General features: G+C 40.3%; 1 protein-coding gene across 1 annotated transcript; it reads right to left on the bottom strand.

Annotated features, from left to right (window-relative positions):
- Positions 1–403: 403 nt before the first annotated feature.
- LOC110959639 (lissencephaly-1 homolog A-like) lies at positions 404–14,864 on the bottom strand. Its single transcript, XM_022206581.2, has 11 exons — positions 14,695–14,864; positions 8,113–8,397; positions 6,706–6,790; positions 6,539–6,613; positions 5,987–6,193; positions 4,580–4,748; positions 3,950–4,052; positions 3,497–3,725; positions 2,123–2,224; positions 1,879–2,035; positions 404–1,733 (listed from the first exon to the last, which is right to left on the bottom strand). Exons 2-11 carry the CDS (start codon positions 8,142–8,144, stop codon positions 1,660–1,662), a joined length of 1,233 nt encoding a protein of 410 aa, XP_022062273.1. The 5' UTR covers positions 8,145–8,397; positions 14,695–14,864; the 3' UTR covers positions 404–1,659.
- Between the last annotated feature and the right edge of the window lie 11 nt (positions 14,865–14,875).

The raw sequence follows: 14,875 nt of genomic DNA, 5'->3' as shown, positions 1-14,875 counted from the left end.
TTGTTTTAGCCATCTGCTAATTGTAGCCAAAGAATCACAGTTGAAGCTGCTTCTAATTCAATCTCATGTTTACGATGAAGTTTAGCTGTGTACGTCCGTGCTCAGCTGTAACTTTCACTGTCTTGCGCATCAAATCGGTAACAACGGTTAATGAAAAGTTCATACGCATCAAGATACCAAACCAAGACAGCATTTAAATGCAGCCTAATTAGAATAACATGCATTTCAATGAAAGAGTTAAGATGCTGCTTTAGTCTGACATGCAAACTTAATTATAAACACAGAAAAACAGCATTGTTACGCATTTCACCTCACTATGAAACTCTGAAGCTGTAAATCCTGTCCGTCTCCCTGAAGTTTTCCTTCAACTCCTTTCCTCAAAGAAAGAGCACAAATAGATAAGTTATATTTACAGAATTTTATTTCATTATGTTGCAAACAATGACATCCAGATATATTGATACACAACTTTTACTGTGCGTGTATGTGCATTTGTGAGTGTATGTGTATGTGTGTGTAAAGAGAGCAGTGAGACCACAGAAAGCAGAATGAAAATCCCGTGTGAGGGAGCCCTCAATGGGTTAACAAGGCAGAGATAGCGAGCAAGAGGGCACTGGGCGATTCTCTGGGGCAACATACACACACAAACCTCATAAAAGGTGAGCCGACTTTTTCCTCTGTAAAACACACTTTTGCTATGGGGCGTGTGCCTGTGCTCTCAGCAGCTTATGGATCATTAAGGTCCTGTGAGTGTCTACTAGAAAGCAAGTTTGTTAAAAGAGATGGAAGTAGTATGAATGAACACAGTGGGTAAGAAGCTTTGCCTCCTCTCTCTCCTCTGACCATCAGAGCAGAGACGGTGGAGAGATTCTCCTGTCATAATATACAAACACACACACACACACACACACACGACGTGTATACACACATGTACACGTGCACTCACTCACAAAACCTCCTGTGATTCGACTATGGAGCTGCATCCCGTTTCATTTTTTTCTTCGGCTTCTTATCATTTTCTCCTGGACAGCTTCCACCTTTTCCTCATCCTTTTACACTTACTTTCCTCACACCTTCTCTATCACCAGCCACACAGTGACAGACCACAACAATGGAGGCATGGAGTAAAACAAAACTAAACAAAACCTAAACCCCTTCAATAAAAGGGGTGCCATTGGTTTTCGTGCACTGTCAGTTTCACCAGAATCCGCCTGCGCCAGCACACAAAGATATTTACCCTTTGACCCGACGGGAAGTCATGACAACAGTATGCAAATTTGCAAATTTAACAGTATAGAATTTTTTGTTGGATTCACCATGCAAGGATACTTCTTATCTTTTTGAGTGTGTTTATGTGTCAGAGATTGCGTGACATTTATTAAGCGTACCCTACATCCAGAATAATTTACACAAAAGGACAATAGTCATCTTAATAGGGCTGGACCAATGTAGGGGAGAAGGGAAGGAGGGGGGAGCCAGGAAAGGGAGACGGGGAGAAGGTAAAGCGTCTTGGTCAACTATGGTTTGGAGTGCGAGAGGTGAGGGGCTGAGCTGGGTGTCAGAACAGAGGGAAGAAGGTAGAGGAGAAGGTTGGAAGGGGCTTTAGGAGTTGAGGAGGGGAGGCTGGGGATCAGGAGAGGGCAAAAGATGGAGGCAGTCTCAGCGGCACTCCCAAACTTTGACTGTCTGATCGACACTGCCTGTCACCACGTAGGGAGCAGTCTTGTGGAAATCTGCAACAGAAGTAAACGTTTGTTTAGGTGGACGCAACATCATCTGAAACACAAAGCAAACTATTCCTTTTTGTATTTATACAGGTTCATCTAATGTCAGACCACCGAGAAGCAGAAGATGCAAAATGAAGTAACTGTGACTCACCCAGAGAGGTAACAAAGTGTTCATGGGCACTCAAGGTCTTCATGCAGCGTTTGTTCTTGTAGTCCCAGATCCTAATGGTTTTGTCATCAGCACAACTCACTATGAATCTTCCTCCAGGATGAACCAATACCCCACGCACCCAGTTGTCATGTCCCACCTGTAGACACAAATCTGATTACCCACCACACCCCTCACTTACCAGCAGTAAGATTCAGTCATATAAACCATCACTTATCCTACTCACCAGAGTCATAAGGCAGATCCCAATGCTAACGTCCCACATCTTAATTGTTTTATCTCTGGAGCCAGAGAGAAGGAAGGGGCCAGGCTTTCCACTCTTCTTACTCTGATGAACAGAGACACAGGGAAGACATGAGAAAAAGCGTTTGGTTACATGAAAGACAGCAATTTGCTGGAATCAGGGGTAAGTGTAAAATAGCGTGAACATTTAGAGAACAGTGAAGTAGTTGGCCCTTTCAGCCTTTCCGTTTCCATCGTGGTGCATCATCTGATAGCATCAACCCCAACGTTAACTCGTTTACTAACATATAGTTGTTAGTGGAAGTCAGAGCATGTAGGAAATACAACAGTGGGGGGTTTATTATGTTAGTCTATATGGTAAGTTTTGCATTGTTGATGGCAGAGTGGGGATGATTGCTTCCTGCTCAGTATGTACATTGCAATGGTCTAAAAAACAACAAAACATTTGCAGCACTCTTTAAGTTTAATCAGTACGCGTGGAGTACCTGCCCCTGACTTGCTACTTTTGAGCAGCCCTACTTACTAGATTCTAGAGGGGGAATCTTGCGGTCCAAAAATGCGCAAAACTTTGGGCCGCCCTACAACTCCTAAAAGTTCTTGCAGAGAAAAATATTCTCATGCAGTTATGTCGTGAAAAATGTGCCTTCTTAAATATAAGGCAGCAATTTTCAATGACGCTAGCAGTGCATTTGTAAATATGACAGTTTTGGTTTGAGGGTCGGTCTGAATGAACTCCCTGACATTTTAACTGAATATTTACAAAACTGAAATTCCAACCGATCTAAGATGAACTTTGTATTTACTGATAATTAGCAAATGTTAGCATGCCAACATGCTAAACTGGGATTGTAAATCATATCAGTATCATCATTTGCAATACATTAACATGCTGATATTACCACTTAGCTCAGCACTCTGCTACGTCTAAACACAGCCTCACAGAGCAGCTAGCACTTCTGCTGACTGAGCTACAAACATAGATGCAGACATGTCAATGCCATGTTTTTAAATAGATCACCAGATGCAGATAAATATTAATGTGCCAAGCATTTTCACACGTCCACCTGTTAGCGACAAATAACCTGTAAAAGCTGCTTTTGCTCAACTCTATGATGTTCTGCTTTAATTACTGGAAAGAAACGTGATGTGCAAACCTGATCAGCTCATTTTTCAACACCTCGGGGAACTAAGACACCAACACGCTTTTTGAATAGAAGTGTTTCTAATGAGGCAGCTAATAATTCTGAGAACATTCTCTGTTTCTTTTATAAACAACTGTGGGAAACCCTGCAGCTGAACCCCACATGAATAAACATCCTCTAGAGGTAAATGTCAGATGCTGCAGCAGCGTAATTACCTCTGAGCCTGTAGCTTCCAGGATGGTGGGGTGAGCACTGTCGGGAGCCCAGGCGATACACTCTACCACATGTTCATGTTCCCGCAACTCAGCTTTGCACTCCTTCGAGGCGACCACCCAGACACGCACCGTCTGATCGTTAGAGCAGCTAGCGATCAACGAGCCATCCTGATTGGGACGCACCATCCTCACCCACTCCCTATGGCCTGTAAATGTCTTCACACAGTACCTGCCGATTGAAATATGAGTTACCTTACTAAATAGCACTTTAGAGTTAATGCTAATAATTGTGACTCATGCATTTCTATCAGAGATAACATTAAAATCACTAGAACAAAGAATGAGAATGGAATCTGGAAAAAAAAAAACACATGCAAAGTGTAAAACTGCATCAGTGTAAATCTCAACAAGAGCCCAAGATGAACAGCAAAGACGAGGCTCCTCCTCACTTACCCAGTAGCCACCTCCCACATCTTCATGGTCTTGTCTCTGGAGGCAGACACTATGTGGTCACCATTTGGCATAATGGCAACAGACGACACATTGTGATCATGGCCTAGATGACAGAGTCAAGAGTTTAGTTGCGTAACTGCTCTGAAATCACGTCAGTTTAAACACCACACCAGATGTATACGATGTAAGTGTCCAAGAACATTTAAGAGCTTGACAAAAAGACAAAGCCTTCAATAACAACAGACCTTTGAGTTTGTTTTCTAAAAATAAACAGAAAGTAACCTGAGTGAAAGTGCAAGTCGGAATCAGAGTCAGTCATGCGCATGGTGTTGCTGGGATAATTTCTAGTGAAACACGTTTCCTCAAAATCTAATTGGAGCTCTAACAGCTGCACAATGAAGACCAAGCTTTGTTTATAACCATCATGCACTATGAACAAAGATTACCATTGGTGATGGACAATCACAATACTTCCAAACCCATTTACAGTATTTGCTGTGCCCATTTTCAGAATACTACAGTATTTCTAAATTAGACTGTATACAGCCAACACTGCTTCTATATTAGATTTACTGCTCCTGGAAGTGCCCCATACTGTAACCATTGTCATTACAGTAAATATTTCCTTACCATGCATTGTTCGGATACACTCAAACCCCTGAAAATCCCAAAGTTTGATGCTCATGTCAGCTGAACATGAAGCCAGCAGCTTTCCCGTCTGGTCAAAGGAGATGTCCTGCACTGAGTCTGTGTGGCCTTTGAGGGTTCGCTCAAAGTCCCCTGCCTCATAGTCCCACACCTGAAATCATACAGACAACTGTCAACAAAGCACTGCACATAAAACCCCGTTTAAATACGAAATGTATGAAACTGGTAAAATATAAGTCTTGTGAACTAACAAAAAGTTCCATATTCATCATATCGTAATTTTGTGACAGACTAGCTAGATGAGGAGCAGGTTGCACAGTGAATTTTGACACTATTCCAACATAAATACTGAAATTTGACAAATTTGTAAGAAAAAGTCTTTAAACTGACAAAACAAAGCATTTTAATACAAACACATGAAAATCAAACAATATGCCGACCCCACTTATTTGTTTAATCAATAAAAAGGCTGAAAGCAGAAGAAGGGGGGCTTGAAAGAGAAACAGATTTGCATATCCCAAGGTACTGTGCTCTGGGAGTGTTGCCTCTGACAACACAAGCATCAGCCCATCTCCACATAGATGAGCAGTGACAAAGCAGAAAAAAGAAAGAGTGAGGAGGCAAGGGAAGCAGCGAGGGAGGAGGAGGATAAAGGGAGGAGGCGGAGGGGGGGAAAGTGTGTTGAAGCAGAAGGATAAAAAGAGAGAGCAGCCTCAGATCCGCAGTAGAGCTTTGATCTAAAGGGTCAGAGCTGCAGAGGATATGTTGTGGTGTGCTGCAACACTCACTGATTTTGCTTATAAATGCGGCTGCACGCAGCCATCACCGTGCTTTAATATTCCTGCTTGACACATGTTTTCTAAGCAGTACAAATTTCAGAAAAGACAGCTCAGACATATTACACTATAAGATAAAGAAAGAAAAAGTCACTGGCTTCCTTTAGAGTGCACACGACACCTTGTGATGTATAAATAAATGCATAATTTATCAGTGTAATACTGCTGATAATTCTTGACACTGATTTGCTGTAAATGAGCATTCTACCCAGTTTACTGTCATGCATTCTTATAGCTTTCAGTTGTATAGCAGGTACACCAAGCTAAATGTAATGTAATCTCATCTAGGAACCCTAGAATAAATGCATTTGTTTATTCTGTGTTGGTAAGGTATTGATTTTACTCCTCTTCTTTTGGAGGCCGTAGTAGTGTGGATCCTATTGCATTAGACTGAATGGTCTTTCTAATGTTTTTGTCTTCTCCTATTGTTTCAGGATAAACTGAATATGATTAGTTCAATGCACTTGGGATTGTTGAGCTGCTCCTTACTGTTATATTGTAGCCAGCTGTACCTAATAAACTGGCAGCACAGTACGGAAACAAAGGCACCCACCTTGATGGTAGCATCCTCAGAAGCTGTAACCATGACAGAAAACACAGGGTGGAATATGACACGCGTGACTGGAGCACGGTGCCCGCTCAGGGCATATCTCTCTGGGGGACGGGGGATCCACTCCTTGGGGTCTCTCTTCTGACCCACAGGTCCTCCATGTGTCATCTCCTCTTTTGCCTCGTTCAACTTTGATTCCAACTCCATCACCTGAAGAGAAGCAGCATGTCAAGGACAAGATTAACTACAGGTTTAGAAACTGTCCTCATCAGATGCTTCTAAGATTAAAAATACAAATTACATGGGGTGATTCAGACAGGCAACAGTTTTATATTATCCTACTGTTCACCTGTTAGGTTAGATTTCAAAGAGATCCAATGAATTAACCTTGTTTTTGTATTTACATTTTTGGCATTACACCTCGCTGGTGGCATGACCGCTCCACTGCGTTCCCACAAGACTATTCTGCCATAGGCATGTGCAAAGTACGGCATATATCAAACATCTTAGACAAGTTTAAAATATGCTCTCAGCGACCAAACAAGCATTCCTTACCTTCTTCTGTAATCTGATAACTGAGGTCCACTTCTTTTCCAATAGCCCTGCATACTTCTTATCTACCTCTTCATTCTGTAAACAAAGACACAGACACTGAGAAATGGGTCCACTTTTCTCTTTGTGAAAATGTACATACAGTGTTTTGTGCATCTGTCTCTCCTTACCATATCTAACTCTGCTTCTTTCTTGAAGGTGGAATAGGCTTCCTCATATCCATTGGAACGAAGATAGTCAGCTATAGCCCGGTTTCTGTCAAGGAGAAAAAAGAAATGGATATTTGAAAAGTTTCAAGTCTCATCACCAATTACAGATTAGGTCCTCACAGAAGTGAACGTATACAAACTGCCCATCGTTAGTGACCAATACGGATGCAATTTCATTTGATTATGTCATAAATTAATAGAATGAAAAGTCAAAGTGATGTCAGTTTAATAAATTTTAGCTCCACCTTAACAGACGTGCGAGTTCCTCCTTAAAAGAGTGCAAACCACACCCTGTCTAACAGATGGAAGCAATAGGATTCAAGTTTCATAGTTCCACCTTAAATGTCAGTCCATTTGAGCAGGTGCCAAAGGAAATTACAACCCTTCATTGAGGAAAACAAAACGCACGGACCGAATCACTGGGAAACTGTGTTTTGTGCTGCTATGGAAACCAGAGACTGGCCACAAAGAGAGGACTGAACACTTAGAGAGGACAACGCAGAAAGAGGGCAACCCACAAGCACATGGAAACACAACCTAAAACACACATATGGACTCACACACAGACGTACGAAGGCACACAGTTATATAAATGAGTGGAACAGCTCTTTTAAGAGATGAAGGGTGAATATTTCATGAGTAACTGTGCTAAATTTAGGGCGCAGCTTCAGGGCTTCTTTGAATGACTGATAATTGTAACCCTGATTCAACTGTCTGTTTGAGACTTTAAAAATCAGGCCATCCTGCTAGCAGGATTTCCACAGATTTACCCCAATTAAACTCCTCAGAACATAAACAGTCCAGATTGTCTTGACTGTCAAGGGGTACCCCACTACAGGATATAATTAAACATCTATGTTTTTGTGCTGTCTGGTCTGGCATTTACTGAACTGGGGGTAATACCATATGATCACCCAGGCAGCTACCACTGCACAAAGCTGCTCACATTCACCAGCCATCACTTGGTTAAGTTCCTCCTCACCCATCCCCCTTGCTTCTTTGGTCCTGTCATGTGGGTTATGAAATATTCACTAAGTAGCTATCAAGTGAAGCACCTTGAAGCTCACATCTCTTCACTGATTACACATTCTTGTAAAGAAATGCACTGTCTCACAACATCTGCATTAACATCTTCTGGATGACTTATCCCAAACAACGGAACATATTCCACAGCTGTCTATTAGGATGGGGACAACATGTGGTGTACATCAGTGCTTGCTAAACTTCGAGTTGCTGAAAAGCCCTGCTTGTACGCACACTTTTAGTGCAAGCACTTCTCTTCACAAACATTACATGTGTGGTGGTATACATGTCTGTTCTTGTTTGTATGTGTAATGAGCTGTCATTCCCACATATTTAGGCACTCACAGTTCATCTCTTTGTCTCTGTGACAGCACCATGGCGGCTGCTGTTCTCTCCCTCTTGGGGAGGTGAGGATGAGGTGATGCGGGGGAAGTCTGGCTGGGATGTGCACAGTGCAGAGGTGTGTGATCCCACGGTGATGTTTTTCCTTCAAAGGCTCAGAGGTGGCAAAAAAAAGAGTGCCACGCAGAGAGAGGTGATCTGTAGATGCTGCTGTTAACCGTCAGGACGAAGCTCAACAAGTATTCACAATGGCCTCGATCGCACTCACTGATCAGACGTGCCCATCACCTGATGAAGAAAGAAGAACGGAGAAAGAAGAGGGTTTAAACAAGATGAAAAATTACACAGATGATTGCTAGAAAAAAAATAACATTAATTCTGGACATAAAAGTCTGTTAGTGTACTCTTTTAAAGATACAGAAATGAAAGCAAAGGTTCAGTTTTAATAAGGTTTGAACTTAGCAAAGAGGAAAGAACAACAACATGCTGGGAAATAAAAATGAAAAATAACATCACAGGGCTCTTTAATAAGCCTCCAGTTTATTCATGTACCTATGCATGAATCTTCAGACCCTTCACAGACATTACCACAATAAATCAATTTCCATACATACTGAAAAAATATATATGGATTTACAACCAGACTAGCAATTCTCTACCTTCTGTACACTTGAGCTAAACCTTTGGATGTTGCATAACCAAAGGATCATTTTTAAACAGGAGGAGCTGATTCTGCTGATCTTACCTGTATGACTTAGGACCATTCATCTTATCAAATATGTAACGCTTAGCAGACCAGAGCAAGGCTAGCTTTCACTGCTTTTTTCTGAATTTCAGGACAATGTAGTCATCACTAGAGTGGTGCAGATCAACAGCACATGCAGAAAAATCAAAACACACCATCCAGTGATTGTGAAGCTAATAAGCGTATTCACTTCCTGAGCTTGCTGGCACCTGGGGGCACTAAGCTGCTTAGTGGCTAGACCAGACAACCTAGACCGTGTGTGTGTGTTTCTAAGTGATGCAGACCACAAGTCCTCCATACAGCTGACAGTGCAATGTAAAGAAGGGACTGGACGGTGGCTAACAGGATTAACCCCAGACATGGAGAGAGGACCTTAACAGCAAGCTGCCCTTGTCTGTATCATTGTCTGGCACATTGTTCTTTCCCATTTCACCAAGCAGACTGCTTCAAAAAACATAAAATACTGAATAATGTCTCACTAGAAACATGTCATAAAATTTCCTTGTACATATTTCTACAACACAGATGGCCATACCTTTTCAGTAGAAGCATAGCAGCCACAGCGGACAATGTAAACATAACAGGGATGCACTGGAAGTGTGGGAGTACTCCTCTTTAATGCAAACATAATGAGTGACTGAGACTTCAGGGCTGAGCAAGTGATTTTAGCTGAGCTGAAGTCTCAGCGTGGTTCAAAAATAGCCATTTGACCAAACAGAACAATCTCCGAACTATTACGTAACCAAGACAATCTCTGTAGCTTATGCACCTGACTGAGACTCCTGAACTGTAGCAACACTGCTCTAGCAGGAAATGTTATAAGGGAACATATAGACAAAAGGTTGTCCAATGTAAACAAGTAACAGTATGAAATCTGACTTCCGTCGTCAAAAAGTATTTTTCAAGTCTTGCAAGAGCCCATGAGTTACACTAAAAGACAAATGGTTAGTTATCAAGGCTTTGTACTAGACAGAGGTAACATGGTCAGAGTCATAAATTAAGAAAAAAAGGGTTCAAGGTCCTTTCTGTGAATCAGGCTTATCAAGAAGAAATATTATGGAAGGTATTTGTAAACCACCTCTGGAATCATCTGACCAAGCATTCCATTTCCCTAAATGCAACAACTGCTTTGCAAAAGCAACTATTCATGTCTGGAGATCTCACAGTCAGTTCCTAGAAAGAAAGAAAAAACCATGTTGCGTAGAATTTCAAAATAAACATCATAAGGTCAATGTTCCCCTATGAAGTCACAAGCAGAAGCCCTGTCCTTCAAGAAGGTGGCCTTTGAAAGAAATCACTGATTAGGTGGTCAGGATTTCACCCTTGAAAGACAGAAGCTGAACCTAAGACTGCACAGCTCATCAAATATTTACCATGATTTTAGCCCACCACAATTAAATTAACATGATAAACTGCAATATTGGCATTTTAAATCTATTCTCTATTCATTGAAAATGACCTCCGCCAATAGTACAGCCCGTGTACATAAACTCACTTCATTTTAACTTGGGTAAATCTCACATCAGAACACCTTACTCACTCTTTTCACGGTAACCGTTTGGTCACACATCTGTCAGAGGTGCTGTGTTGCAGCAACCAAGTTAGGAGACAACAGGCTTTTCTGTCCACAACCGCCTCGCTTGAGACTGGTGTTACCTGCATGTGAGGAGTTCAAAGACCATGGTAATTTTAGCATCCATCACTAAATGCATGTTCAGCAAGTGATGTGCTTTTGGTACAATTTCATTTATATTATATATTTGATTTATATCATCTCCTGGAGATGCACCAAATTCAAGTGAAGAAGTCATATTTTTTTAAGTATTATTTTGATGCAAATACTTATATGCTAAAAGAAATGTAGCATTATATGGAAGCAAAAACAAAGCTCCATTTTTTAAAAATGAAGTGCCAAAAAAGAAAGATTTTATGGCTAAAATGAAGGAATAATCATGATAAATAACTGTGATGACAATACTGATCAAAACCATTGTGTTTATTATTTTAGCAAAAGTCATTTAGCACCAATTCAACCTTAGATTAGCTCTGAAAATGGCTAATTGGCAGAACAATAACAAAATACCTGCTTAGTTCACTTATGAAGCAAACGGGAAGATTTGTAATTTATTATGTTTATCTATTTCTTGCTTTTGTAATCAATGTTAATACAATATTTTTTTCAAATAAGACATCAGATTGGACAATTTTCACTTCGCAAATAAATGAACAAATCCTACAAAGAATATTTGTAATTGAAGCCTTAGCTTAGATACAGAAAGGTAGTTGAATCATAAATTGTCAGATAAGGAAAACAATATGGCAGCTGCTTTAGTAAGACAGTTGGTGTGTAACAAATAACAAGCCAAGTGCTCAAAGATCCACTTCACTCATTAATAATTAGCCAGAAGTACCATTCATGGATTCCTAAATCAAAAACCTTCTGCAGTTTTAAGTTCTCTCTAGACTGTCTGTATGCAGTACAACAGAAGTTAGTTTCACAGATATGAGTCTTATTCAGTGTTCATTCAAAGACACAGTTTAAATAGTCTGATGACTGTCCACAAGTTTAAAGCTATGGAAAAGATCCAGCAATTAAAGATCCAAGCCAGCTGCAGGCAGCAGATGACTATGAAAATTTTGAAAAACTACACTTCAATGTATCATTTCAAGGCAAACCATGGGAAAATGAAATGTGATGACTAATTCATGGTTCTGGGAAGGTAATGTGTCTACACCAAAAATATAAAGCAACTCATACTCAGTAGAGCGACATAATCAAGTCTCACAATTTGACTTTCTGTAGATTCACATTGTGATGACATGATTGTTCATCTTGTATTCTTTCCAGTTCATTGAATGATAATCAATTTCTTGATGTAATGTGACTTTTGATACAAGTTTCAATCATGTTGATCCCTTGATCTAAGCAAACAAAACACTTTGTCCAACTTTTAATTTTTTAAATGTAAGCAATAATAACTTACAGATGGACAAGCGATCTTATCATAATATTAAAACCAGCTACAGGCATGTAGAGGTTACTGACAAAATAGGCAGCACAATGACCGCATTTAATTTGGCTGCCAGTGAAGAAGAATGAGACGTTACTCAAAGACAGATCAGCCTCCCATCTCTCTGCAACCACTCATAAACACAACCATTTAAATTTTGTCTCTCCTGTTCTTTTAAGAACAACAAAATGCTATTATACTATATTCTCTTGGTTTGAATTTGAACTATGAAATGTAACAATGTGAACAGAGGACTCGATTAATCACATATTATTCTACAATATCAGACTGTGTCATCATTAATGGCTCATCTTGTCTTTCTGACTCAGAGTCATGCTCAGTTAAACAAGTAACACGTACAGGTGTGGCACAGACTTGATCTCACTCTCAAACTGAGAGTCATATAAATGTATGATTCTCTAAAATTATGTAGAAATTCATTTGTAAATTTATTGGCGTGACCATTATACAACACGAAAACAATTTTAACGCAGGCTCTCCTCACGGATTTTTGATCATGATGATGGACTACGAAAATTTGCTTTTGAAGTTTTATATCATGTTATACCCAACACCTTTAGGTACTTTGACCGAACAAGTGGTCACTTTAGGCTATAACAATATAAAATGGATACTAAACTCATAAAAACCAACAATTACTTTCAGTCTCAAGTCACCTTTAAGTCTGTAAAATGTCCACTGAAGTCCCCAAGAACCCGAGGCAATGTCTTCAAATACATTTCTGTTTTTGACTTCATTAGCAGTCCAAACCCTTAACATATCAAAAATAGATAAATCAATCAATTTCTCTGTTGGCTTGTGTCACTTTCCTTTACATGTTTGAAGATCAATAAACAGTCAATATATGATGGTAATCCAAACAGTAGTTTGAGCTAATGGGTGGAACTACCATGTTTACATCATGATGACAGGTAGAGCCTCAGGTTAGACATGTCCTGACTCACTTGTATGAATAGATCAAGAAGGCAAAAACAATATCACTGAATCAGGAAAGTGATAATCACTGTACTCCAAACAAACCAACAGGACAATGAAGCTTTAAAAAAACATTACATACCAAGCTTTCAGTCTCTGTGCTCTGTTTGTGTCAAGCTGCAGAGCAATGCCCCTCCTTATGGGTGACCTTCAGGCCAAACAAGTCCCTGCTGGCAGAGCTAAACCACCAGGCAATGTTTGCATACAAATCAAACATCATGACAAACCAGATTGTTTCACTTAACTGGTAGTCTACAATATTTTGGAACATTTTCCTGATAAATGACATCTCACAAGACATATTTTTGCAACATGAATTCTAAAATTCAGTTTGAAAGTTACTCACACTTTGTAGAAATCATTCTTCAAGTATTTTCAGTGGCAAAAGTGTGACACAATATGAAAAACATCTGTGACAGAATCTCAACACACATAACAATACATCTTCTTTTTAATGTATCAGCGCTGCACTTTAATAAGCATAGCTGTTTACAAATGAAGAAGAAATAAATAAGTAGGAATATGTAAAAATCCCAATTGGAAGAATTAGAAGTTTTGAATGCACTGTCAAACAACACTAACTTACTGTATCTGAAAACTTGTGAAAGAAAACCACCTAGATGCTGGAGTACTTAAAAAAAAATTCAGATTAAGAAATACCTTTACTACCTGAAAGGTTGGCTGCCAATTTTTCAGGCATTGGCCTTCACATTTATTGGTGTGCAATACTGGCTGCTTGACGATTAATAGGCGGCCAATTAGTAAAATACTGTTCTTACGACAGTTCTGTGCATCTCAGGTGAAATCTGCACACCCTTGTTCATGATCAGTATTTCGCAGCGATCCTTAGTCTCCACCCTGATTGCAAATCATCGAACCTGAATTGCAGTATGCATGAAAACAATGCAGTTAGCTTTTTTTTTATTTTTTTAGAGTTACATATCTGAGTTCAAAATGTGGCTCGGGTGACGTCTATCTAAGCTTCTATGGCCACAAGGACAAAGTTGCAGCAATGGCTCAGCAACGCCCTTTCCAGCTAACGTTAGCATAGCAAGATAACGTTAACTGGAGCTGTCAGTTCGAGCGCATTAGATTTACACAATCACACAGTCGCTATATAAAACACACAAGGGCGCTGGTCAACGCCAACTAGCAGCTAAATAACATAGCCCCTTGCTGAAAATAAAATAGTAATTACCTGTTAAATGCGAACGGGATAGGTAACCCAAGTTTTATTAACGTTGTGGGGATGTTCCCAGTACAAGTCAACACTGGATGACTGTTGCAATGCAACCTTATTCATAGAAATTATAAAGTGTCCACGACAACTAAGGACAACGATTCAAATTTAATTTGTGTATTTCCTAACAACATCAGAACATTTGCACCCGGCTTTGAAAAATAGGCAGCAGACAGGCAGCACCTAACTTAGCTTAGCCGGCTAATATATGGGCTAACATACCACGTTAGCTCATCCCCACTGAACTTCCATAAATAGGCGTAGCTAACGTTAGCCAAATGTCCTGCTAGGCTTCACAACAAGTGCCTCCGTACAGGTCCTGCACTGACCGAGAAGCGCGGTAACAGTTTAAAAATCCTAATCACCTTCCGTTAAGTTGAATAGCAAAACCGTGACGTTACAATAACGTTCGGCTTCGAAGTCGATGCTCTTGAGAATGCCAACTTTGTCACTTAGCTTAGCGTTCGGCCTCTCCGCCATTTTGAGATCGGGACGGGAAAGCGCAGACACTGCAGGCAATTCGTCGTCAAAATAACAAGTCTTTCTAAGTGTCAAAACAAAAACATAGACGCATGTATAAACTACTAACTTACCGTTTAACAAATGGTGATTCTCATATCCCTTTGAGTGGTCTAAACATGCGACGGAAAAGCCTGGTTTTGATGTGGTATTGACTTTTCACATCACCCGGCACGGACGGTCAGATTTTTCTCCTCTTGGTACCACCGCATCGCCCGGCCCAGCTAACGGTCGCGATTGGATATCGGCAGCGCG

Source organism: Acanthochromis polyacanthus, chromosome 17, assembly GCF_021347895.1.
Source record: "Acanthochromis polyacanthus isolate Apoly-LR-REF ecotype Palm Island chromosome 17, KAUST_Apoly_ChrSc, whole genome shotgun sequence".
Lineage (NCBI taxonomy): Eukaryota > Metazoa > Chordata > Actinopteri > Pomacentridae > Acanthochromis > Acanthochromis polyacanthus.
The sequence above is the reverse complement of the archived record's forward strand: the minus strand, read 5'-3'. Positions and strand labels throughout refer to the sequence as shown.